The 25045-nt window shown below is 36.7% G+C and overlaps 5 protein-coding genes across 8 annotated transcripts; 2 read left to right on the forward strand and 3 right to left on the reverse strand.

Moving 5' to 3' along the window:
* Positions 1-312: 312 nt before the first annotated feature.
* On the reverse strand, positions 313-4649 carry LOC111470268 (probable serine/threonine-protein kinase CST). Its single transcript, XM_023115825.1, has 6 exons — positions 4139-4649; positions 3706-4049; positions 2544-2679; positions 2322-2464; positions 1275-1398; positions 313-1016 (listed from the first exon to the last, which is right to left on the reverse strand). Exons 1-6 carry the CDS (start codon positions 4209-4211, stop codon positions 619-621), a joined length of 1218 nt encoding a protein of 405 aa, XP_022971593.1. The 5' UTR covers positions 4212-4649; the 3' UTR covers positions 313-618.
* A 1879-nt stretch (positions 4650-6528) lies between these two features.
* Positions 6529-9819, reverse strand: LOC111470261. Its single transcript, XM_023115820.1, has 7 exons — positions 9665-9819; positions 9192-9271; positions 8989-9059; positions 7710-7780; positions 7545-7626; positions 7388-7437; positions 6529-6888 (listed from the first exon to the last, which is right to left on the reverse strand). Exons 1-7 carry the CDS (start codon positions 9773-9775, stop codon positions 6820-6822), a joined length of 534 nt encoding a protein of 177 aa, XP_022971588.1. The 5' UTR covers positions 9776-9819; the 3' UTR covers positions 6529-6819.
* A 532-nt stretch (positions 9820-10351) lies between these two features.
* LOC111470239 (HMG1/2-like protein) lies at positions 10352-12033 on the forward strand. Its single transcript, XM_023115792.1, has 8 exons — positions 10352-10520; positions 10613-10667; positions 10881-10979; positions 11105-11162; positions 11256-11300; positions 11396-11476; positions 11561-11653; positions 11734-12033. The coding sequence occupies exons 2-8, from the start codon at positions 10621-10623 to the stop codon at positions 11749-11751; spliced, it is 441 nt and encodes a 146-aa protein (XP_022971560.1). The 5' UTR covers positions 10352-10520; positions 10613-10620; the 3' UTR covers positions 11752-12033.
* A 1282-nt stretch (positions 12034-13315) lies between these two features.
* LOC111470238 (cancer-related nucleoside-triphosphatase homolog) lies at positions 13316-15372 on the forward strand. 4 transcript variants are annotated; one of them, XM_023115789.1, is made up of 7 exons: positions 13316-13426; positions 13518-13605; positions 13677-13767; positions 14407-14491; positions 14733-14893; positions 15019-15154; positions 15249-15372. In XM_023115789.1, exons 1-6 carry the CDS (start codon positions 13385-13387, stop codon positions 15137-15139), a joined length of 588 nt encoding a protein of 195 aa, XP_022971557.1. In that variant the 5' UTR covers positions 13316-13384; the 3' UTR covers positions 15140-15154; positions 15249-15372. The 4 variants fall into 4 exon arrangements, with proteins under 4 accessions (XP_022971557.1, XP_022971556.1, XP_022971558.1 ...); XM_023115788.1 differs by having other exon boundaries at positions 15019-15296; XM_023115790.1 differs by having other exon boundaries at positions 14733-14889; positions 15021-15296.
* On the reverse strand, positions 15324-25024 carry LOC111470235. Its single transcript, XM_023115783.1, has 24 exons — positions 24863-25024; positions 23272-23402; positions 23091-23175; positions 22931-22984; positions 22711-22802; positions 22382-22485; positions 22209-22281; positions 21748-22129; positions 20856-21182; positions 20566-20772; positions 19664-19759; positions 19515-19578; positions 19307-19434; positions 18967-19213; positions 18046-18203; positions 17829-17950; positions 17636-17759; positions 17497-17555; positions 16980-17064; positions 16690-16891; positions 16512-16613; positions 16226-16365; positions 15687-15746; positions 15324-15557 (listed from the first exon to the last, which is right to left on the reverse strand). Exons 1-24 carry the CDS (start codon positions 24899-24901, stop codon positions 15453-15455), a joined length of 3186 nt encoding a protein of 1061 aa, XP_022971551.1. The 5' UTR covers positions 24902-25024; the 3' UTR covers positions 15324-15452.
* Positions 25025-25045: the final 21 nt, after the last annotated feature.

Genomic DNA, 25045 nt, shown 5'->3' on the forward strand with positions numbered 1-25045 from the left:
GTCCGTCCAAAATATATATATATATATTAAACATTTTCAAAAATATTTTTATTTTAATTATAATGATAATAAATATTTTCTCCCCAATATTTAAATAATACGTTCAATTTAAATATAAAGAACATTCATTACGACATATTTAGTTCATGTCGATTTTCATTTCGTCTGTTACATTTTAATTCATAGTAAGTAAACGAGGTATAAAGTAATCGGAGATCGGAGATTAAACAATGGTTTCCAAATTTTTCATTAGGTCCTTCAATTTCAAATATTTCTCAATCTAATCCTTGTATTTGGGGGGAATTGCAATAGACACCCAAAACATTAGAGACTCATAATACATACAATCAAATATATTCCTACCTCGTCTTCTGCCATCCCTTCTGAAGGCAACCGATGAGCAAAGACGAACAAAAAATGTTTAGATTTCTATCACGATCAGAAATACTTACAATTTTACACGACGTATTAACAAACTTGACTCGACTTGGCACCTTTGCCTTCCCTTAACTGTTGGGCGTCCCAAGCCGAAATATCATATCTCGTCTTGGACAGTTGCAAGGAAAACGATAACCAAAATCCTTTGAATCAAACGTCTCAGCCTTGTGGCCTCGTTTATCAATGCCTTTTTGCCGATGAACTTTTTGCGTGTCTTTGATTAAGTTGTTTAGACTGTGAGTTGCTAATCTTAAACACTTTCGGTTTGTCTTTCAGTTTTTCGATCTGTTCCAACGTCTCGAGAACTTCTTGCATGGAGGGGCGGTTTCTGGGATCTGTTTCCAGGCATTTGAGAGTAAGATCTCCCAAGAGCACGGCTGCTTTCAATGAATATTGACCTTCTATGCTTCTATCCATTAAACTTTTGATCTTTTTTCTATTCATCAAGAGTGGCTTAGCCCAGTCGACTAGATTGCGCTGTTCACTGCACCTAGTCGTATCGTGTGCTCGCAAGCCTGCCATAATTTCTAGCAGCACCACGCCGAACCCATAAACGTCGCTCTTCACGTACAAATGACCTGTGTAAGATCAGTAATGGCAAAGATTGTTGGTAGTAGTTTAGCAATGAAGATGACTATGTTGACACAATAAGAACATTTCCTATCACCAATATACTCCAAATTGTCATTGTTTTCACAAAGCACTCGTTACTCTCTCCAATCAAATCGAACAAAGCACTCTTGTGTTCAAACTCCTCAAATGTCATTCTACTTACATAACTCATCCACCTAAGCTTGGTTTAAGATATTCGACTTGATAATGGCAGATATTATCACCTGTATTCATGTATTCGGGAGCGACATAACCGTATGTGCCCATAATTCTTGTAGTTACGTGTGATGCTTCACCTGCAGGCCCCACTCTTGCCAAGCCGAAGTCAGAGATTTTCGCATTGTAACTCTGCAGGTGAAGATATGAAAGGGAAATTTAGATAGAATGGCAAAAGAAGATGAAATGAGACACGAAAACAGGACGAACCGAGAAGTTTAACCGTGTTATCTTTATCCATGAGTATATAAAGATATGTAATGATGAACATATCTCAGTACTTTCCAAAAGAGTTATGACAATGGGCAGAAAAGATGTAACATTTGTTATCCAAGCCCACTGCTAATAGATATTGTTCGTTTTGGCCCGTATATCGTCATCAACCTTACTGTTTTAAAATGCATCTACTATGGAACGGTTTCCACACCCTTCTAAGGAGTGTTTTGTTCCACTCTCCAAGCGGTGTGAGATGCCACATTGATTGGAGAGAGGAATAAGTGCCAGCAAGGACGCTGGGTCTCGAAAGGGAGGTTGATTGTGAGATCCCACATTGGTTGGAGAGGGGAACAAAAAGCCTGTCCACAGCAGAAGCTTTTTAAAAAACCTTGAGGGGAAAGCTCGAAAGGAAAACCCAAAGAGGACAATATCTGCTAGCTGTGGACTTGAGGTGTTACATGTGAGATCTCACAATCCACCCCCTTAGGGTTTAGGGTCCAGTGTTATCACTAGCACACCGCCTGGTGTATAGCTCTAATACAATTTCTAACCGTCTAAACCCACCACTAACAAATATTGTCCGCTTTGGCCCATTACGTATCGCCGTCAGCCTCATGGTTTCAAAACGCGTCTAGTATGGAGAGGTTTCCACACCCTTATAAGAGTGTTTCATTCCACTCTCCAACCGATGTGGGCTCTCACAATTAGATAATGCAAAATGACCCGTTAATTCCAGTCTCAGCTCATTATGAACCTTTTTACTGAATCGAACCGAGAAGCAGAGACATTCTATAAATATTGCAATTAGCTCAAAGAAGACTGCAAAGAATGGGACAAACCATATCTAGAAGTATATTTGACGCTTTAAAATCTCTGTATATAACTTCTCTTTCAGAGGCATGCAAGAAAGCCAAACCCTTAGCTGCTCCAATTGCGATCTTGATCCTTATTTCCCAAGAAAGAGGATCAATGGAAGAACGCCCTGATCATCACAGAAACCAAAGATTAGCACAAATAACTATGAATGATAATCTCTTAACCTTCATTTAAGGATATCATACTTCCAAAGAGATGGTTTTCCAAGCTTCCTCTGGGCAAGAATTCATATACAAGAAGCAAGTCTTGCTCCTCCCAACAAAATCCCAATAATTTGACAAGATTTGGATGATTCAATCGTCCTAAAAAGTTCACTTCTGCCTGCATTATATCATATGAGCAGTAAGACGATATTAGACCTTGCAAAGTGAACTCTCATTGAAAAGATACATTTGCAGAACGATCTAAATCCGACAGCAGAAACACGTAACCATACATGTCGGGAGAGTACAAATTTCTAATTTAAACAGCGTGTCAAACAAGGTAAGCAAAAAGCCCACCGTTAGTAGATATTGTCTGTTCTGGGATTTTCCTTTTGGGCTTCCACTCAACGTTTTTAAAACACGTCTCCTAGGGAGAGATTTCCACACCATTATAAAGAATGCTTCGTTATCCTCCCAACCGATGTGGGATCTCACAATCCACCTCCTTTTGGAGCCCAGCGTCATCGCTGACATTCGTTCATTTCTCCAATCGATGTGGGACCCCCCAATCCACCCCTCTTTGGGGCCAGCGTCTCTCGTGGCCACCCCCTTCGGGGCTCAAGCTCCTCGCTGGCAAATCGCGATGTTTGACTCTTATTCCATTTGTAAGAGTCAAAGCTCACCGCGAGTAGATATTGTTCTCTTTGGACTTTCCTTTTTTGGCTTCCCTCCAGGCTTTTAAAATACGTCTGCGGGAGAGGTTTCCACACCTTATAAATAATGCTTCGTTTTCCTCCCCAATCGACGTGGGATCTCACAACTAGAAAGTTCAAGTAATGAATGACCCGATAACGACATAACAGAGGCTCCATTTTTTGACAAACATAACTTAACCCTGAGCGCCAAGTACTTCATAAAGGCGTCTAATCGTTCATGATTATTTCCAGACATAAAAAATGTCAAACAAGCAATGAATATGGAATGAAGAACAGAGAACATCAATCATTCTTTGCGGTATTTAGGCTAATCCTAGATTTGCAAATGGTTCATAGTTCTGTTGAAAACAGGAAGTACTAATAATGGCAATCTACATGATCAATAGCTAGCAGCTGCATAGAAAGCAAGAAGGATCGAAACAATATTCAAAACAGTAATGGATGAATCTTCTCTAAAGGGAAATCCATGAATGATCTTAATTTTTTACCTGCCACTCCTGAAAACCTTGGACACTTTCTGGATTTAATTTCTTAATGGCAACCATCATTCCATACTTGCTCTTACAAGGAGCCAGTGTTTTCTCATCTAGACAGCCCTTATACACCTTCCCAAACCCTCCCCGACCGAGCAAGGATTCAGGTCTGAAGTTTTTGGTAGCGAGTTTCAGCTCACTGAAACTAAACTCCTTCAAGTTGGAATAGTCAAGGATCTGCCCATTCAGAGAGGGCTCACTCACATCCACGCTCGCCGCCTCCGAAAACTGACTTACGCCGGCGGTGCTACTGGTACTACCTGAAAACCCTACGTTTCTGCTGTAATTGCTCGATGTCCCTAAGAAATGGCACAACAGGATACAATCAAATCAAAGGCAGAAACACGAAGAACAGAAAATGAAGCAGAAAATCGTTAGAAAATGGCACCTGGAGTAGAAGATAGCGTCCGGCTACGAATGGAACTAGAATGACAAGGTGAAGAAGTTAAACAATTTCCCATAATCAACAGATTTAGTCGTTGAATGAAGGAAACAAAAACCTCCGCAATTATCGTATAGCAAATCGAAGAAGAAGAAGATGAAGAGAGTGAACTCAAGAACAAAATCAGAGAAAAATCGGCGAAAAGGTAGCGGGAAAGAGAAAGAGAAGGCGCTAAATGTCGTCGCCTATCATTAGATCGCGCACTCTTAAATTTATGGAGCTTGAAATTTCGCGTCAATGGAATCAAAAACAGGAAATTCCACTTCCTTGATCGCAGGCAATGGGTGTGAAAAAGAAAATTCGTTTCGATCTTGTAATCTGTTATTTCGGCTACATCAAATTATGGGGTCCAAATCTTCTCTCCCGAATCTCGTTGGAATGGGAGTGTTACCGATCAATTCATAAGTAATTTTTGTGAGTTGAAATCTGGTTTCAATCTTTGAAAGTGAAAACAATTATTGAGAATTATCGACAAATTCCACCAATGAAAATTTGTGGACACAAGTTCATAAAATAATAAATAAAATAAAATTTATGAACACAAAGCAAACATCAGATAGCTGTCTGTGTACCTTGACTGACTGACTCTCCTAATTTTTAAATTTTATGCAACTTCGCCAAACTTTCCTTTTTAAAATTTTAATTATATTTTTAAATTTAAAAACAAACTTTTAAAATAATTTCAAAAATACCACTAAGTTTTTAGAAATTTTTTAAAGTTTAAAGGTATTTTTTTAAACAAATTTAATTTTTTTTAATTAATTTATAACTTGGTACTTATGGTTATAGAAATTTAGAATTTACGTGCCCGTGTGGTTTTATATTGATACTTATGGTTAGAGAAAGTTACATTTTTAATGATTATATGTGCTCGAGTAAGCTATCTATAATGAGACGGTGATTTGGAAATAAATTACAATGAATATTTAACATGGTACAATATAATAGAATTAGGCACGGGTAAATTTAAATTGAGTTGTTTCGAACGTGTAGATTTTTCTATTATTTAAATATATGATTATATTGTACAAAAAAAATTATAATTTAGAAAAATAAAACTGGAGAGTTTTTGTCTTTCATTTATTATTATGCAAAAATTTCAACCTTGATGAGTTTCACAAGAACTTCGTACGAATGAGAAAGAAGGTAGCTCGTAATTTTGAACTTTTTTTTTTCCTCTTATTAGATAATGACATTTTTGTTCGGTTTTGAAATATAAATGTTTTAGCATACGAGAATTTATGAGTACAATTTTTTTTTGTATTTGAATTTGACAAGGAGGAATAATAAAACTAAAAGAGGAATATAAGTAGGAATTTCTAATTTTATATTTTATTTTATTTATTGAAAAATAAAAACAAATAAAAGCATGAACATCCCAAAATTAAAGGAAATTAAGAGGAGAAAAATGTTGATTTTTCTTTCTTGTTCATTTACTTAATAGAAATTTCAAACTTTTTCCATTTCCTCTGAATTTCCCATTTGACTTTGAAGACTTATTTTCCATTCGCTTCTTAAATAAATTTCTTATATTTTTTCTCTGCTACTTAACTCATATTTCAATCATTTTTTTTTTAATTTTTTTTTCTTGGTATTAAATCACGAAAAAAAAAAAAAAAAAAAAAAAAAAAAAAAAAAAAAAACAACAACAAAATTATGGTTAACTTATAAGTTTAGCTCTCGATTCAGTAAATATATTGGACTCCTAAGAGGTGGATTGTGAGATCCACACACTTGGGAGAGAAGAATGAAACAGTTTTTTATAAGCGTGTGAAAACTGACTCACACCCCACATTTTAAAATCGAGGTTCAATGTGATACATAACAAGATAAAATGAAGAATATTGGGCATCAATAGGCACATGCATTTTTGTTTGTATTGCCTTTTCCTTTGATCGAAGGAAGTTTCTAATAATATATTAATGCATTCCTTTTTTTTTTTTTTTTAATTTTCCAAGAACAATTTCAAAAGTGGTCAGCGATTGAGATTTTCAAAAGTTGTTTAAATTTGGTAAGTGTTAATAAAGGGAAATTTCATAATTATTTTATTTTCATACAACCAAAAACCATTGTCCTGCTATGGCAGTTTACAATATTGACATTACCAACTTTGGTAAAGGAAGTTTGAACTTTTAGTATACCAAGAAAATGTATCATCACATTCTAACCTAATTTAAAACTAGTCTAAGAAATATTTCCCGAGAAACAAAACCAGTTACAAAAAGTACTCATAAGAAACGAAAAACAAAATCGTTATCAAACGGGATCTTACATATTCAATATTTTCATCCCGAAAGGATACAAATGCAAACAAATCACCCCTTACTCTGTGCATATGCAACCAAGCTATATATCGAATATCATAATTCTATGAAGTAACAAAAAAACATATAAACGATACCTAAGAGCAAGAGTCCACCAAAAAAAGAATGAATGGAATATATGGGAGAGAAAAAAAGGGGAAAAAAGACAATGATGAAGCTCATTTGAACATAAAAAGAAAAAGTGGTGGGGGCTGTATAAACTTCTCCAGCCTCCCTGCACTGAAATTTAGGAAAACATCGCGCTTGCCAAATAATTTACAGAGCATGTGATCATCAACATCACATTTTACCTTCAATCACTTTTTAATTGGCGACTCGACATACAAATTTGCTAACCCTTGTCGATAGTATCAACCAAGGTATGATTCCCACCTGCAGTTCATCATTAGAGACGAGCAAAGAATCATCATATGCTCATATTCTCATTACGTGCAGACGTGATTGTGGCTAGCCGATAGAACCTAGATATATAGAAAGAAAAAAGATAACGGAATTACAATATAACTCCCCAAGTATTTGAGGTAGTTGGAGCGTTCAACCTCGAGCATACTAACTTAAGCATAAATCCTCCCTCGAGCATAATAACTTAAGCCTAAATTCTACTAAACGATTGCCTACCTTTAACCATTCTCACTCACTCTATTTGTAACAAACCCTCAAAACAACTCCTCTAGCTAATACCCTAATCACATTACTAATTCTATCCTAAAACCATTTCCTTCATAAACCAGATATGGTAACCATATAAACATCTTGTTCCAAAGTGGGGGGGTTGGTGGTGGTATCAGGTATGTTATTCTCAAGGGATAAAAGAAACGCACAAAGATGTAAGAGTTATTTGCAGGTAATTGAGAAGTGATTATTGTTCTACCTTCACGTAATCATTTACGATACCTCCAGCCCTCCAAGATAAAAATCTTCCTGCAGAAGGGAGAGTATCAAGAAGTAATAGTTAAAATTTAAAATGAAATGACATTTCTCTATAATAATTGTTCTTCAGAAATCCTGTTGGCGGTGAGAGTGATTACCAAATGGCTGTACAAGGTGATGGGGCACAGTGGCAACAGAAGCCCTCCAAAACCAGCAAACCAGAACAATATATATCAAAACCTACACGACCACAAGATATTTACTTAAGAAAACATCCAACATATGAACACACTTATTAGAAAATTCAGTAATAATATAATAACCTTTGATATCAGCAGTACTCGACTATATAAACCATATGACGACTTGACCTTCTTACTACGTGATTCTTGATCTGGAAGCAATGTCATTCAAATAGAATCTAAGGTGTGTAATCTGAAGCATCTTATTAAGTAATACTGAAGGGATCGGAAGCAATTAATGGGAGAAAACGACTGAAATAAAATGAACAGAAGTCAAGGCTATGCTATATTGATAAATATGGCTATTTTACTGTTCTTTTATAACAATTTGTCTTCAAGATGCATTTTGAGTGATATTGGATTTTAGACAAAAGAAAAATACAAGTTCACGAAACAATACTCTCGCTAGTTGGAAAACTTGAAACAAATTATTGAAAACAAAAAGGGAATTAATGTAACCAAAAAAATAGATACATAAACACACAACGAGACACAAACATGAAAACATGGCAGTCAAAAACTACAACTACATACAATATTTCAGGAACAATTTTGGTCGATGTTAGATTTGAGGGATAAAAAGCATGTCATAACATACTGACATGAGTTAATCTATGTCAAACTCAAAGCCTGTATTAGTTGGATGTCAACACTTCAATCACGAAGTGCTTTTAATACTTCACAATAGACCACATCAAATTCTCCAATTTGCTTGGGCTGATGCCTACGTTCAACATGATTCCCAGAATAAGACCAATTTTACCAATGAGAAGTTGCTTTCAACTTGCTATGAAATACGTAAAATTTCTTCGGTTCCCACCCATGCAGAAGAATACTACAGATCAGAGGTCATTCAAGGGACTCCACCAAATTCATAGGACCATAATCCATAATATGAAATCATGACTAGCAGCATGGGCACCGTCTCGGATGAATTTGCATCCATAAATACCCAGTTCAATTGGAAGCAGTGGCAATCACATTTACCAGCAGCCGCGTTATTGTTAGTTTAGAGCCTATAAACCATGGTTTCTTAAATTTGAGAACCATTCTTTTCAATGGTCAATAGCTTAATGGTTGCTTAAGCTTCAAATCCTGAGAATACTATATCACATAGCAGCCAATACTTCAAGCAATATCTTCAAGAACTGCTTGTGCATTGATGATTCATATAACAAACCTTACCAAACTACAATAACGAAATTGTCTGCCTACCGGTTATGGATAAGAAGTTTTATAAAGCATTTCACAATATTCTTTAAACAACGCACCAGTAAAAAAAAAAAAAAAAAAAAAAAACAACAGAAAAAGTAAATTGAAGGAAGATATGAGATTTTGGGGATCAATTAATTAGTCTCACAATTTGCCAGTTCCTTCTCCTTAGCGGCAGCCAATCTCCGAAGTTTTGCAGCTTGTGCAAATGTAGATGGTCTACACGAACGAAAAAGCAAGTGAACATGATCCCCAAGATAGTCATAAGAATTATAACCAATCGTACAGGATGAGTGATTTGAACCGAATTATGCACTTTTAACCTTGAACCGAGCTAGAGAAATTACGTACTGAGATAAGGTGCTTGCCTCCCTCAGAAGTTGCTTTATTGATTTGCGCAACTCCATTTCCACCTGGTTGTTGGAACCTCGCTGAACATTACATACATGATTGAAACACGATTGTGTCAAAACAAACACGTTGACAAGATTGGACGGACAACAACTATAACAATGCAAATTCTTAGATATTAAGAATGAAAACATCAATAGATCTCCAGATTGAATCCATCACGTCGTTAAACTAATCATCAAATCGCCACGTCTCCAATCTAATATCGTGAACTTAATGAAGCTCAGTTGGCTATATTGCATTCTGAAGTTTGTCCACGAAAAACTGAAACGCACTACAGTCCGAAATCTGAGGTACAGCTCAAAATTAAACTATAAATGACAAGTTTAAGGTTGAAACGTAAGAAGAACGACAGATTATACAAACATGAAAAAGATTCGGACGGAAAAAAGAAAATCAAGGAAAAGACGAACCTTCTTTAGGTGATCCAGCCATCCGGCGAGAAACTGAAAAGCAATGACGATCAAAAAAATGGACGGAGCCACAATCGAGTTTCGATGCTCTACGATTTCTTCCGCTTCCATTTCCGGAGGATCTCTTTGGCGCCACCGTAAATTAACGAATCCAAAAATCTTGCGACGACGAAGGTTATTCAGGAAGAAGTTGGGCCAGGCATTGGGCTCCGTAATAAAAAAAAAATGGGCATTCTCAAAAGGTCTTCAAATCCAAGGCCCAGCCCAAGTTGTTGAGATACAAAACGCAGCGTTTTAGTGGAAGAAATAAAATATCTTAACAAGAACTGAAGTTACAAAAATACCCTCAACTAGTGAGATCAATGATGACCTCAAGACGCGTTAGTCGTTTTATCACGTTTATTCTGATAAGTTGTAAACTAGGGGAGGGACGATATGGAACGAGGGAGGGCAAATCGGTCATTTCGTAGCAAAACAACGGGCTTTAACTCACGTGCCGGATCTGCTTAGATGGAACAATTCACAGCGAAGAAATTGCAAACAACACACAAAGGAAACACAAAAGAGCGGAAAGCAAAAGGGAAGAGGCAGAGAGGAGCCAATGAGAAACGAGGACGCGGATCGATGACGTGGCAAAAGATTTTTGAAATCCCGCCTAAACCCAGACTTCAATTGATCTCGCGATTTCTCTCTCTCTCTCTCTCTCTAACGAAACCGACTCCCCCCTTCATATCCCTCTCCGCTCTTGCTCTTCAAAGCCTTTCCACATAACAGTAAAGCCAAATCCCTAACGCCAAACACGAACCAAACAAAGCTTAATCTCCTTATCTTCTTCCCAAACCCTAGATTTTTACAGGTAAACTCCTAATTTCTCCGCCGCTTGCAAGCTTCTTCTTCGTCCGTCTCTCCTACGGTTTTTTAACCTATTTTTCGCTTGTTTTTCTGCAGGATTCGTCATGAAGGGCGGTAAATCGAAGGCGGCTCCTAAAAAGGCCGATTCTAAGTGAGTTCATTGTTAACTTTGGCCTCTTTTTTTTTTTTTTTTTTTTTTTTTTTTTTTTTTTTTTTTTTTTTTTTTTTTTTTTTTTTTTTTTAATCTGTTTTTTTGGTTTGGTTGTGTGTTTTGGAGTAGGCGGTTTGGTATGTTTTCGTAATTTTTATCTTTGGTTCTGCTTTCGGTTGGTTTATGTGTGTTTTGTTACTTCAATTTTGTTAGGTTGAAGACCAAAAGTGCTGGAGCTAGTAAGAAATCGGCGAAGGCTGCGAAGGATCCTAACAAGCCGAAGAGGCCTGCTAGTGCTTTTTTCGTTTTCATGTATTTCTCTCTCTCTAGCTTACTGATTTTGTATATGTATTTTGAGATCCGTGTTTTTAACGTCTAGTAGAGGTCACTTTTTTGCCGAATTTTTTACTAGTTCGATTTTGTTGATAAATATAAAGGGAGGAGTTTAGGAAGCAGTACAAAAAGGAGCATCCTAACAACAAATCTGTGGCCGCTGTAAGTGATTTTAGATCTGCGTCCTTTTTTATTTCTCTTCTTTCAGGTAATTCATATATTTTTAAACGCGTTCTCGTTTGGGCAAATGAACAGGTTGGGAAGGCTGGCGGTGATAAATGGAGGTCATTGTCAGACGCCGTAAGTTATTGGAAATCGATATTGTTACTCCCTTTCTTCTGTGATAATTGCATCAAATTACATGTTCCTGATGCGTTCTCGTTTGATTTTTTCAGGAGAAAGCGCCTTACGTAAGCAAGGCGGAGAAGAAAAAGACTGAGTACAACAAGACGATGCAGGCCTATAACAAGAAACTTGTAAACTCTCTTACCCCAACTTTTTGTCTAGAGTACTTGCTTGCTCTTGTTTATCTTAATCATCCGCTACAATTATTCCTTTAGGCGGAGGGTAGCAATGGAGCTGATGAAGAGGAATCAGACAAATCCAAATCAGAAGTCAATGACAACGAAGAAGATGATGATGAGAGTGGAGAGGTTTGTAAACAAGCTATGTTTGAAGTATGCAATTCCAATAGTCGTACATGTCTCATAATCCTTTGTTTTGACATCTGCAGGAGGATGATGATGAGTAACTGTGTAACTGTATGGGACGAGGAATGTGGTTGAAGGATAAGCGATTTAACTTCTCATAGCTTGGAGCATAAAGACTCTGCAATTTAGATTTTTCTTATGTCTCGGATAAATAGCTACTTTATTTTTCTCTTTTTTTGGGTAGTTAGCATAGATGGGAGAAAAAAAAAATCAAAACAAAGAATGCTCTGTTCAATGTTAGATTCCTTAAGTTGACATGGTTCTGTATTTGAAAGGAAAATCTGTTAGTAATTCACAACCATTCAGTTTTAGTTCATTAGTCCTCACTGATCTTGGTTTTTTTTTTTTATTTCCGTTCTGCCATTTCTTATTTTGAAGATTCCATCTTCCCGTTGACCCGTCTTGCGATTCACCATGAAAGTGCGTGAGTTCATGTCTTGAGCTTATCTGCTTAGTTGGGTCGGTTGTCTTTTTTATTTGAAAGTTTGTTAGATTCTCCCTTGGTATTTGAGGATGAAATGATGGTGTTTGTTGACTTCACCCTTAGTTTTTAACGTTGAAAGCTTGCTTTTGACCATTCGTTTCCTCTTTTGGTTTCTCACCTGAGTTTGAAAATGGCTCAAATTGTGAGGTCTCCATTATAGTTTGTTTGTGGTTGGATCACAGTTCGTTCAGCTGAGTGTTCTGAGTCGTTGATTTGTGAACAAATTTGAGGTTCGAATTCTTTGTTATGATGAATAAGTTTGGTTAAATTGGTTAAGATGAGAGTGATGGAATTAGGTTGGAGAATGGGTGTAATGATGTGTTGTTGTTGGTCAATTTACATTTTGATTACTTGGAAGACAGACTACGAACTTATTATAGGTATAGAGCCACCAAACGTGGTGCTCTTCTGTTGCTATGCATTTAAGAGTCGGATTCTTTGCACAAATCACCATTAATAGGTAGTTGGTGGGTGATTTAATAAATAACAATGTGTAATATGAATGTTAAAGCTATCCCACTAAGTTAGTTCATAATTGATTTGTTGCATTACGTTTGTAGAATTTGTACATTCCTAGATATTATATGTTTGTCAATTTACGTTCTTTTAACACGTGTATTTGCAAGTTTCAGTCATTTATGATAAAATATTTAAAAGATAATAGAGTATGCGTGATAACTAATCCTATATAGATATAAGGTCCTTTACGTTCTTTTAACACGTGTATTTGCAAGTTTCAGTCATTTATGATAAAATATTTAAAAGATAATAGAGTATGCGTGATAACTAATCCTATATAGATATAAGGTCCTGTCCCTATTTGACGAATTATACCTAATGAGTTAAAATGGTAGACAATATCTCGGGGGTCGGGTAACTTAAGAGTGTGAAAACTCTCTCTATTTGACAAATTAGACCTAATGAGCTAAAATGGGGGGTCGGGTAACTTAAGAGTGTGAAAACTCTCTCTATTTGACGAATTATACCTAATGAGCTAAAATGGACAATATCGAATAGAGACAGAGTAACGGTTAAAATGGATAAATTATTGCTCTAAATAACATTTTTTTTATATTAAAAAAATCATTAGTATTTGAAAAAGGGACTGAAATTGATTTAAATAAACCAATCGTGAGAGAGATTAATGTGATCTAGTGGTAGCAATTTCAAAAGCGTGGAAGAACAGAGAGATGGGAGGGCCAGGGCGGTGCTTGCTGGTTACGGGGCCTCCGGTAAGCCTTTGCTCCGCCGTAGATCGTAAAATGGATTTGGATGAATACATTTGAATGAAAAGAAATGTGATCATGTTTTGTTTGGGTGTAGGCTGTGGGCAAAACCACTCTGATCGCCAGGGTATTTGAGATGCTTAAAGCCTCTAACCCTAACTTGAAGATCAAAGGCTTCTATACTCGTAAGAAGTAGATTTCTTCCTCTTTTTGTTTCTCTGCGATCGATTTTGCTATGGATGTTCCGTTGTCACAGGAGAAGTCAGGCAAGGAAGCCAGCGTGGCGGCTTTGAAGTCGTTACCTTAGATGGCCGAACATCTCCCCTTGCTTCGACCTCTGTGTCCAGGTGCTCACCTCTCTCTCTCTCTCTCTCTCTCTTATTATCTCATTCTCTCATTTCCGCTGGTTCATTAGGCTCCATACTTGATGCTCTGATTCTTCATTTTCTTCCAATTCTGTGGGAATTTATGGATTATTTGCTTAATTTGTAATGCAATGGCTTGTGATTCTCCTTTGCTCCGTTTCTCATCTAAACTCCAATGCAATGTGAACTAAATTTGGAGTTCTAGCATGGTATAGGTTTGAAGTTCTAGGATGAACATGTTCTATGCCGTGAGGCCTTGTTCTTCAACTATGGCGACTTACGACTTGTCACTGTAAACTGTTCATCATTTTTCATATATTCTTAACATTCTCTGTCCTGACAGTGTATGTGCTATCATTTTTCGTAATATATGAGTGGTTGCATTGCTGCAACCTTACTTGGAAGAGTCCTTGAGTTCTAAAAGTGTCCAAGCCTATAGAAATCTCCATATGTAGTTTTATGACCTTTTGAAATCCATATTTTAGAGTAACATCTATGGATGTGTGTTTGTAGTCTTCAAAATTAATGAACTTTAACAGAAAGTTCATACGCTCAAATTTGTTTGTGCCCTGAGCATGTTTATGTTTATGTTTCCTGTAACTATATTGATATCCATTGCAGCTCAGAGTCTTTAAGATGGCCCACTGTTGGGAGGTATAAAGTTGATATAGCATCATTTGAGTCATTGGCATTACCAGAATTGCAGGTAACATGGGTTATTAGGAACTTAGAATCTGCACAGATGAAGAACTCACACTTGACTTTTGAAAAGATTTGGAAGAACTCTATTTTGAATGGCTAAAGCAATGATCTCTGTCTAGGATGAAAAGACAGTGTTCTCCATCGTGTTTATCTAAATAAATAAATAAAAACAGGAAAGCGTTCTCCTTCGAGGTTACGGATTTATGGCCTTAACATAACTTCTGAAGAAATGGTGTATCTGGCAGGTTGAAAAAGATACAGATCTATTCATCATAGACGAGGTTGGGAAGATGGAATTGTTTAGTTCATCATTTTTCCCGGCAGTTCTTAAGGTTTTGGAATCAAATACTCCAGTTTTGGCTTCAATCCCAATCCCCAAGTCTGGACGGGATATACCTGGAGGTACATTATTCCCATAAATTCAATACTCAGCTTTGTCTTTCACTTGAATTAAGATTTGGGTTTAGGGTTTTTTGTGTTGTATGGTGATTCCACAGAATCTAACTTGTGTGAACTGTGAATTTATGAACAAGTTGCAAGGCTGAGAAATCATCCAGGGGCAAATATATTTACGTTGAATCCAAGTAATAGGGATGGTGCTACAGATCAAGTTCATGCCCTACTGTTGAACATGCTGGAACAGCAGCATTAGCTGTTCTACTTTTAAGTAAGTTTTAGGGCAGGGTATGTCTAAACTTGTGATAAGTTGGTGGCGGATCTTTATGATTTCAAATTTATTTACTGTTTGTTGGATTTTACAGTGGTTTATATTTATGATTACCCAGCTTAGTGCTAACCATTTCGATCAACATACAAAGCCACAGATGGTAAATGTCCTAGGTAAGTGGAAATTTTGGTACAGTAATTTTAGATTTGGAGGAGCTACATAGAATTTCAAGTTAATTATGCACAACAAAAGCAATCAAAATATATAAACAATAAATAAAAATAAAATTGATAGAGAGTTAATTACGTGTTCCATGTTGTTCAGCAGTTCGCAGTAATTGATTTGCCATGGATGAAAATGACTTCGCTATGTCTTGCATTTCTGTAGCTCTTTGGTTGATTCCCTACGTAATGAACAGATACTAACATATGATATCTCCATAATCAGGTATTGTTTAATCCTCCCTATGTCAAATTCAATGATGGGGACTTGTATAGAAAAGAGAAAATGAAGCCTGAACATTTGGACCGACCTGTAATTTCTTTGCATTCTCTTGCAACTTGCTTTCTGCCATCTTTGCATCACTTGTTTCCTGCAAGCAAAGAAAAAGGGATGGTGATCGATTTTGAGCAATCTCGTGAGAGTCCAAGTCCATTATTAGTATATATTGTTTGTTTTGGTCCATTGCGTGTCGTTGTCAGCCTCATTTTTTTTAAAACGTGTCTATTAGAGAGAGATTTTCACTCTTATAAAGAATGTTTCGTTCTCTTCTCCAACCAATATGAGTTCTCACAATCTACCCCTTTGGAGGCCAGCGTCTTTGTTGGCACATAGCCCGGTGTTTGGCTCCGATACCATTTATAACATTTCAAGCTCTCCGCTCGTAGATATTGTCCGTTTTAGCTCGATATGTATCACCGTCAATCTCATGGTTTTAAAACGCGTCTACTAAAGGGAATGAGAGGTTTCCACACCTCGTAAATAATGTTCCGTTTCACCCTCCAAATGAGATGTCTAGTCTCACGATTTATCTATGTTGAGATGGTTGGCGGGCAGGCAATGTATACTTACACCGGCTGATGAAAACCCGTACTTCTTCTTGATCTGATCAACTGCACCTGCCTTACTATCTGCTTCTGCTGCGTTCCAATCAACTTGCTCTTCCTTGCTCGAGCACTTCTCTGTCTTCGCCTTCATCTGTTTTAGCTTTCCTGAATTTTTTAGGACGCATACATACATACCGTATCAGTTAATATATAATTTTACACTCTTGAGAACCAAATTAGTTCAAATATCCAGCAATTAGAAAGCATCAAAAAAAGATTCCATCTTTTGTGGAGGTTGGTAGAGAAATGACCTTTAAAAGAGTTAAACGTACTGGCCAACTTTTGCTTATTGAGAGAACCCAACATGCTCTGTTCTTTTGGTTTTTCAACAGCATCTTCAATTTCGATGTCATCTGAAACACAGATGGGAAAAGATTTAGACACCATTAAGTAAATGATGGCAGACTAGCTCGTGGATTGAATGAATACCTATATCCAACGCAGGCTCGTCCTCATTTTCGACCAACTTTTCAGTACCTTCAGCAGTCTTAACATCCCTGTGGAAGTTGGAAGCTGAAAACACTACGCTAAGTTCTTCAACACTTTCTCTACTATCTTCTGCTTCCATATCAGGAGCCTTCTTTGCTTTGCTTCCAGAAATCTCTTGGAAAACAGAAGAAAATATACCCCCCTAGCATTCACAAAAACATGTTGTTGTTGTTACCCTTTTGATTTAACATTCTTGTTATTGCTACAGTTTAAGCAAGCAATGTTTCTACCTTCTTTTTCTCCTTGTGTGCAATGGACCCTTCCGGTGGAATCACGTAATCTTTCCTGTATATGTGACTGACAGAGTCCATAATCCTGGAGAAAAAACAAACTTCTTGAAGTAACAAATTAATATGTCGAATAAATAAAGACATCGTTGTTGAGAATTATTGAAAGGAGTAGCCCCACGTTGACTAATTAAGATGATGATCACGGGTGCTTTGTTCAAGGGTTCCCAGAGAAAGAAGAGGTTGTTTGAGGGCTTCATAGGCCTCAAGGGAGACCCTATGGTGTATTTTGTTCGAGAGGAGAATTGTTGAGGATTATTGAAATGAGTAAATCCCATATTGACTAATTAAGTTGAAAATCATGGGTTTATAAGTAACAAATACATCTCCATCGACACGAGGCCTTTTGGGAAAACCAAAAGCAAAATCATGAGAGCTTGTGCTCAAAGTGGACAATATCATACCATTCTACAGAGTCGTGGTTTCTAATAATCGTTACACGAAAAGAAAAAATATATACCTAAAGCTTTTCTTATGGCACAATACAGAGATGACAAAAATTTCTTGATCACCATTCACCTGTTCACAAAGAGGACGAAAATCAAAGCACATGCTCACATAAGACATAAAAAATTAACAAAAGCATTTAGCGATCTTACCACAAGAAGTTCTCCATCCTTGGAAGAACATGCAGTGGTTTCAGGCAACGAATCAAGTTTTGAAGGAGAATATTTGAAGCCTCTTACTGTAGTCTCCTTTAAGAGAGAGAGCTCCAGCAAGGACCTATGATTGGTGGGTTATTTAAGTTAGTATTGTTCATAAAGCTGTGGTACAGTGAATAAAAGGCAGCACCTTATTTCAATTTTCCCATTGCCAAAAACAAGCAAGAGGGAAACATCTGAGGTAGTGTAGAAGGTGGAAGCCCAACAACATGATGAGTGAAACTTCTTCTTGTAAAGAACCTTCTTTACTCCCTGAGAAGAAGGAACAATGACAGTGGTGGTAGTCTCATATGATGATGTAGAAAAGTAATTCAAATGGGTGGGGGCTGGCTGCAGATGATGGCTACCTGAACAGCATGCACGAAGGAATAGATATACGCAGCTTTCTCAGAACATAGTAATACCAATGACTGTCTTGGCACACCATCCACAGCTGGATTGCTCCGTTTTCCCAGTTCAAGATCGTCTGACATGACTGACCCTCTGGTTAATGCATCTTGTCCATCTGCACCAATCCAAACCAAAATAATTCAGCATGATTCTTCTACTTGATCGATGGAGCCCTATTGGTCAAACATGTTTGGAGGAGAGGAAGGACATTTGGAGCTTGGGAAATGAATAATGAATAAATGCACCGTTGAAGTAAATTGCACTTGATTTATAATTTATTATTTTAGTTTCATAATTTCTTGTAGCGGGAAAAAATGTGGGAAATTACTTGTTAAAGTGGCCATAGGGTAGTGGGAGTAAATTATAGCAACTAACCTCTTTAGTGGATATTTGAAGAGTTGGAAGTTTCTCTCAAATAGGGACTATAAATACCTACAAATTATGAGGTAAGAGGGAGATTTTTGGATGAATGAAATTGAACTCTCAAGTTGAGACTTACTCTCTTAGAAATTTGAGTATCATCTTTGTTATTTCGAAGTTTCAAGTCATTCTTATGATAGATTGCATTTGAGTCATTCAATCAAGTCTGATCAAGTTCAATTGTGGAGTGACTCAATTTCAATTTAGAACAAGGTTCAAAATCTTGATTCTCGAATCTTTGATCTGAAGAGGTAATCTAATTCTAACATTATTTCTTGGTTGATCCGAATTTTGTATAAGGAGGTGTTAATTTTGTATTAGGTTGGATCATCGGGTGAGAATTATCTTATGAAGATGATTCAAGTAAAAACAGAAAACGAGTAGAAGGTATAGATCGAATTGTCTTATGAAGATGATTCAAGTAAAAACAGAAAACGAGTAGAAGGTATAGATCTTACATAAAATCTGCATGAATAGAGCGGTGGAGGGTTTCTTGGGATGAACCATGTTTGCACTCAATGTATTCCCCGTTTCACTTTCAAGAGCCAAAATAGAAGAATCCTTTGTCGCAATAGTGAGAACATTTTTCTCAAAACCCTGCAAATTGCAGCTCTCAAACTGCAAAGAAATGATGCCGCTACATATTTCACTGGCGATACGTTTTTGATATATCAGATTCGACCCTTGTATATCGAACAGAGAAATCTGTCGAAAATGATCAAAGTTACAACAAATTAGAATTTTATTGCGACAATTAAAAACCAAGAAAGAAAGTGTGAAATAAGAGAATAAGCTCACATATCCTTTATCAGTTCCAACAGCAAGATGATTTGATCTGAGGCTGATGCTGATTACAAGTACTGAACCATCAACTTGTACAAGTTTAACACTCTGGATAATATGATTGTTCCGTTTCTTTGTACTGCCTGGGGTATGCGAATGATTACTTTTAGAACATCATTGCACTTTGCAACATGGAAAACTCAACTCATAACAGTAAAACTACCTTGGAAAGGCATAAAACTGTTGTCTGCCGCATAAGATTCTGGTCGAAATTTAAAGATACGGACCTGATGAATACAGAAGCCACAACATTAAACCATTAACAAGCCGTTATTTTCAGTTTTGTAAAATGATTCAAACATATCAGTTCACCGTGCCGCTATGGTCTCCAGAAACAAGAATCTGGGAACTGCCGTCAAAATGCAATGCTGTCACCGGTATTCCACTTAAAGAAAAATCATCCTCACTCTGCATTATAATTAATAATATATTAGCTTTTTAGTTATAATTAAAGGGTAAAAAACACATGCCCAAATCAAATCATTTGATATCCGTGCGTGCAACTCATTGGTGAGGATTGTTATTGTTGAGGATTGTTGGGAGAGGAGTTTCACATTGGTTAATTAAGGGGTTGATCATAGGTGTACAAACAAGGAGTACATCTCCATTTGCATGAGGCCTTTTGGGGGAAACCGAAAGTAAAACCATAAGAACTTATAATCAAAGTGGACAATATCATACCATTGTGGAGAATCGTGGTTTCTAACATGGTATCATAGTCATGTCCTAAACTTAGTTATGTCAATAGAATCCTCAAATGTCGAATAAAGAAGTTGTGAGCCTCGATCAAAAGTGACTCAAGTGTCGAATAAAGGGTGTACTTTGTTCGAGAGCTCCAGAGAAGGAGTCAAGTCTGATTAAGGAGAGGTTGTTTGAGAGGACTCCATTTGAGGGGGAGGATTGCTGGGGATGGTTGGGAAAGTAGTCCCACATCGGCTAATCAAGGGGTTGGTCATGAGTTTATAAGTAAGGAATACATCTCCATTAGAATGAGTCCTTTTGGGGAAACCAAAAGTAAAACCACGAGAGCTTATGTTCAAAGTGGACAATATCATTCCATTGTGAATAGTCGTGGTTTCTAACACTTATGTCCAAGTAGCGGAAATAGAGTCCACAATTATGAACATAAAGCTAATGAAAGAAAATAAAGATACGAAAAGAAACTAAAATTTCTTTTATTTGAACTATCATAACTCAGATAAGAAAAATATTACCTGTTGTTGTAGTGAAAGGATTGGGATAAAAATTGGACATGATGCATCCCAAAAATTTACGCTTCCATCGTTATGTCCTGATATATACAGATTCTCAACCTTAGAAAATCCACCAAAATCGACCGTATTCAAATATGTTACTACTTCCTTTGGTTTTGGCTCAGAAAGAACAAGGGAAGGAATGTCCTTTATCCGCTGAATGTAATCCTACAATGGCACATATAAGACAGTGATATATGATGAGGATTAGAATGCATAAAAGCATGGAATGATTTACGCTTTAAACATACCTCATCTGAAGGATGTAGAGAACAAGAATTATTGGTGAAAAATCTTGCCACAGTTATGTTTGAATCAAGCAACGGAATCTTAAGCATAACCTCCTTTGGAAGTGAGGTTGCCGACCTGGATTGGCACTGTTGTAGGAGATATTTCTCAATCAAGCAATTATCATAGGCATAAACACACCCAGATTTTCCAAGCAATAGTAGATAATCTTGTTTGTTCTTGCTCTGATCACTGAGGCTTGAAATGATTTCCATGTCAATGCAAGCTTCGGACAACTGTAGCCCCAGTTTGATCATGCGAGCTTCAATTTGCTCATTTAACAACACTACCTGCGGCCAAAATAATTAAATGCTAGTTCACTTCAAATTTAGGTCTGCTGTGGTACAAGCATGCATAATATAATGAATGTCGGCGTATGTTCGAGTCTCGAGTCATGTTGCGAGAAAAGGTTTAGAAAACGTGAGCGAGGAAAGACATTTGAAAATGATTCGAATAATTGAAGAAAGCAACGTCATATGACTATAAGCAAATTAAGCAATACTGCGGCTTAAATAGCATATAACTCAGGGTAGGAAGAAATGACAACTAGTCATTTTCACTATAGTACATTTTGGGGCATTTTAGCTTTGGCGGGTGTAGACATGGTTTTGGTAAACGGTCATACACCCCGTATTGACCCAACGTGAAATGGTAAAGACCTATCTAAGATGAAAGCATGTAAAAGGGGTTTGGAACATGCATGCAACCATGGACAACATGTCCAAGACAAGCAAGACCGAGACATCTGCCATGTGGCTATAGGCAACACGCCTTGGACAAGCATGAACCTATATTGAAAAAGTAATACGCTTAACTGAAAAGTATTTGGAACAGTTTCATCTTAAACTATAGTACCTGCAGGGAGTTTGAAGAGGCACCCATAACATATAGTCGACTTGTTTTAGCATCCATATAATCACACCTCAGCGATGCAATAGGAATTTGGTCCAACTTATATCCGAGATTAAGCTTATGCAAAGGACCAGTGCGGCCGCTATTCTCTGAAACTGATTCAGCTTTTGGATTTTGGCCATAAAGAATAGCCCATATTAAAACATCTCCATTGCTATATCCTACAGCAACTTTGCTTCCTAAAGAGCAAACCCAACATGCAGAAGTCACCTTCTTTGCTTCTTGATATGAAGATAGCATGTTATTCCCCCCCGTGATGAAAATAGATTTGGATTCTTTAATTCCCCACAAAACAATCAAGCCATCCTTGAATATTAGCAGCACTCTACAAGGAGTAGAAACTAAGATTATAGTGATAACCTTACCATAGCTGTATGAGTCAAGGCCATGGTATCCATTATTACCTCTTGAATTCAGTGGTCGGTTGTGGTAGTATGTGGTTTACAGAGGTGTCACTGGTAACATCAGCTGGATTTCCTGAACAAAATGATGGGGTATGCATAATTATACTATAAACAATTTGTGAGAATGATGTTCAAAGAAAATTCAGAGAGGGAGGGAAGAGAATGGGTCTCACCCCTTGAGGCTGAAACAGGTATGATGTAATTCATTTGTACTATGTTGCCGAGACTTTGGTCAAGCTTCAAAATTGAAACATTGCCGAGATAATCCCCAACATATCTGCAAGTTTTAGAGGAACAGAGTGTTATTGAAGATTGTTGGGAGAGGAGTCCCACGTCGGCTAATTAAGAAGAATATATCTCTATTGGAATGAGGCCTTTGGGAGAAACCAAAAGCAAAGCTATAAGCTCTCATGCTCAAAGTGGACAATATCATACCATTGTGGAGCTTCGTAATTTCTAACACAGGGACGCTCATAACAGGTCTAGGTTAGAACAAACTTACATATAAGGATTCTGTTGCAAGATCGTGAATGAGGTGATTTCTTCCTCAAAAACATGCACATGTGACAAAAGCTTCCTGTCTATATCCCATACCTACACAAACAGGTTTGTCAAAGTAAGGATGTTATATTAGACCGGATCACAATCAAGTATCTTCCGTTAGAAATCACGATCCTCCGCAATGGTATGATATTAAAATAAGTCTCCTCTAAGTGAGATACCTCAATTTGGTTCTTTGGAGTAACATTAAGAAGGAATCCCTGGTTCTCCATGAACTGAAAATTAATAATCACAATATCTTAAGAGTTCAACTTATTTGGAAGAAGCTGAAGATAAATGTTTAATAAAAACAGAATTGAAAACGTAAGAATGAGAGTATACTTGCAAAAACTTGCTAGGAGTTGCCTCCTTAGACTCGAGTAGAGTTTGAGTGTTATCTTTTCCAAATAGCTTAATTCGACCATCGCTACCAATAACAATAAACAATGAAAGTTAAACACTCAATTAGAGAATAATTTGTAAAATGTAAGTTATGATTAAGGGTGGGACGAAGGGAAGGTACCTGGTAGAAAGAGCAAGAATGTTGTGTATGGAGTCATAAGCAGAAATAGTAGAGCCTGAAGGAACGCCATAGTGGAAGGCAAGGCGTGGTTCCACCTCGCTTCCTTTTAAACCATCAAGGGTGCTTCCTGTCTGTGCATCATAAACATGGCAATTACTACAACACTTTCATTTTTCCATTTCTTCTTCTTCCTTCTTACAGAGCATATAACAGAAAGAATATTCGACCACTGCTATTATTCTAAAAGTGGAGAAATTAGGCCATTGAAAAAGAAAATCTAAATTTATGTCAATTTCTAAAATTTAAAGAATTAGTAGACGACTAATTTCTCCTATACATTTCTATCATTTCACGGAAAACATAATGAATTAAATAATGGGAAATAAATTGCAAAACTACTCGAACATTATATAAATGTAGACAATTAAATGAGCTAAAAGGGATAATTAAATAAAATTTGAAAAATAATATAAATGAAGGGTCGACGTGTAATTAAAAATATAAATATTTCCGGACTGCGCTTTGAAATAAATTTAATGACCAGATTCCCGTTCACTTGGGCAATCCATGTCCAACCTCTGGACATGGGCAGATACTATTAGCTCTGTACAACTCCTCCATTTCTGATTATATATATATATTTCATCTCTTTACCCAAATCACGTGAACTGGTCGTCTCCCTCATGAATTCAGTTATTAAATAAAAGCATCAATTTGAATACTTTTCGTCTCATATTTTAATTAAATATTTTATTTTTATCTTCAAATTTAAACTTTAACTTTTGCAGTTAAAATTTAAAAATAAAATAAAAAATTGCATCCAAACTAACCTAACTCAGCATAAAAAGTTTCCAACATTATTTTTTAAAAAAAAAATAAATATTTATTTTCTTTCACTATTAAAAAAATTAATAAATACTACTATTACTGTATTCTCTTTTCATGTTAACGAATAAATTATAAACCAATAAATATCGGTTTTGGCGTTATCTGCCGACTCCTCCAGTCGCGACGATCAATGCTTTTTCAACAATTAAAAAAAGACTAAAAATCCACATCCACGTGTGACAGTTCCTTCTTCTCCTCTTCTCTTCTTCGACTCGGGGAGCTTCGGCCGATTTGCAGAATCGAAATAGAGGAAGGATAAAATCATAATAAAACGCATCACATTTGGAATCGGCTTCAAATCTATGAAATTCCAACCCCTAAAACTACACTTCCTCTACAGATTCCAAGAATGCAACAATTTTTTCATTTTCCTACACTTTCCAGGAATTTTTTAAAAAAAAAAAAAATAGTGAACAGAAACAAGACAATGAACTCCGCATTTATCAATTTTGAAATCTCATTGCGAAAGGCGGAAGAAATTTGGTACCGATTCGATATGCGAGGTTCTGTTTTCACTCAAGCTAAGCGTGGTAGATTCTATAAGCACAAACACAGCAGAACGACTCAATCGAAGCAGTGATCCGGTAAAGAAATTGAAGCATTATAGATCAAAAGAGTCCGATCGAGAGTGAACTGTTGAGGATTCAGTAAAGATGATCGGAAGTAGAGAAGAATGAGAAAAAGAAATTTAAGAGTGGCTAACCTTCCGCGAAGCCTTCTCGACGAGTTTCTTCACGAACATCTTGAAAAATGCGAAAGCTCCACTCTCTGAGAATCTGAGTGAACTAGAACTGAGATCAGTAGAGAAGACTGAAAATGGAATGATGAAATCCGCTTTGTGATGACCGAAGAATGTTGATTTGTCTTAATTATATATATATATATA

This window comes from Cucurbita maxima, unplaced genomic scaffold, assembly GCF_002738345.1.
Source record: "Cucurbita maxima cultivar Rimu unplaced genomic scaffold, Cmax_1.0 Cma_Scf00043, whole genome shotgun sequence".
Taxonomy (NCBI): Eukaryota; Viridiplantae; Streptophyta; class Magnoliopsida; order Cucurbitales; family Cucurbitaceae; genus Cucurbita; species Cucurbita maxima.

What these genes read in the sequence shown, in the direction of transcription:
- LOC111470238 (XM_023115789.1), top strand. Translation starts at nt 13,385, where the DNA reads ATGGGAGGGCCAGGGCGGTGCTTGCTGGTTACGGGGCCTCCG. An exon ending in GATCAAAGGCTTCTATACTC is followed by an intron (nt 13,606 to 13,676) that starts GTAAGAAGTAGA and finishes CCGTTGTCACAG; the next exon opens with GAGAAGTCAGGCAAGGAAGC. An exon ending in TGGCATTACCAGAATTGCAG is followed by an intron (nt 14,492 to 14,732) that starts GTAACATGGGTT and finishes TGTATCTGGCAG; the next exon opens with GTTGAAAAAGATACAGATCT.
- LOC111470268 (XM_023115825.1), bottom strand. Translation starts at nt 4,211, where the DNA reads ATGGGAAATTGTTTAACTTCTTCACCTTGTCATTCTAGTTCCATTCGT. An exon ending in AAGGTTTTCAGGAGTGGCAG is followed by an intron (nt 2,680 to 3,705) that starts GTAAAAAATTAA and finishes GATATAATGCAG; the next exon opens with GCAGAAGTGAACTTTTTAGG. An exon ending in GGAAAACCATCTCTTTGGAA is followed by an intron (nt 2,465 to 2,543) that starts GTATGATATCCT and finishes TGTGATGATCAG; the next exon opens with GGCGTTCTTCCATTGATCCT.
- LOC111470235 (XM_023115783.1), bottom strand. Translation starts at nt 24,901, where the DNA reads ATGTTCGTGAAGAAACTCGTCGAGAAGGCTTCGCGGAAG. An exon ending in TTGCAACAGAATCCTTATAT is followed by an intron (nt 22,486 to 22,710) that starts GTAAGTTTGTTC and finishes TAAAACTTGCAG; the next exon opens with ATATGTTGGGGATTATCTCG. An exon ending in ACGGGTTTTCATCAGCCGGT is followed by an intron (nt 15,747 to 16,225) that starts GTAAGTATACAT and finishes CTTTGCTTGCAG; the next exon opens with GAAACAAGTGATGCAAAGAT.
- LOC111470261 (XM_023115820.1), bottom strand. Translation starts at nt 9,775, where the DNA reads ATGGAAGCGGAAGAAATCGTAGAGCATCGAAACTCGATTGTGGCTCCG. An exon ending in GGCTGGATCACCTAAAGAAG is followed by an intron (nt 9,272 to 9,664) that starts GTTCGTCTTTTC and finishes TGTAATGTTCAG; the next exon opens with CGAGGTTCCAACAACCAGGT. An exon ending in GGAGAAGGAACTGGCAAATT is followed by an intron (nt 7,781 to 8,988) that starts GTGAGACTAATT and finishes CATTGCTTCCAG; the next exon opens with ATCAAGAATCACGTAGTAAG.
- LOC111470239 (XM_023115792.1), top strand. Translation starts at nt 10,621, where the DNA reads ATGAAGGGCGGTAAATCGAAGGCGGCTCCTAAAAAGGCCGATTCTAA. An exon ending in CCTAAAAAGGCCGATTCTAA is followed by an intron (nt 10,668 to 10,880) that starts GTGAGTTCATTG and finishes CAATTTTGTTAG; the next exon opens with GTTGAAGACCAAAAGTGCTG. An exon ending in AGTGCTTTTTTCGTTTTCAT is followed by an intron (nt 10,980 to 11,104) that starts GTATTTCTCTCT and finishes ATAAATATAAAG; the next exon opens with GGAGGAGTTTAGGAAGCAGT.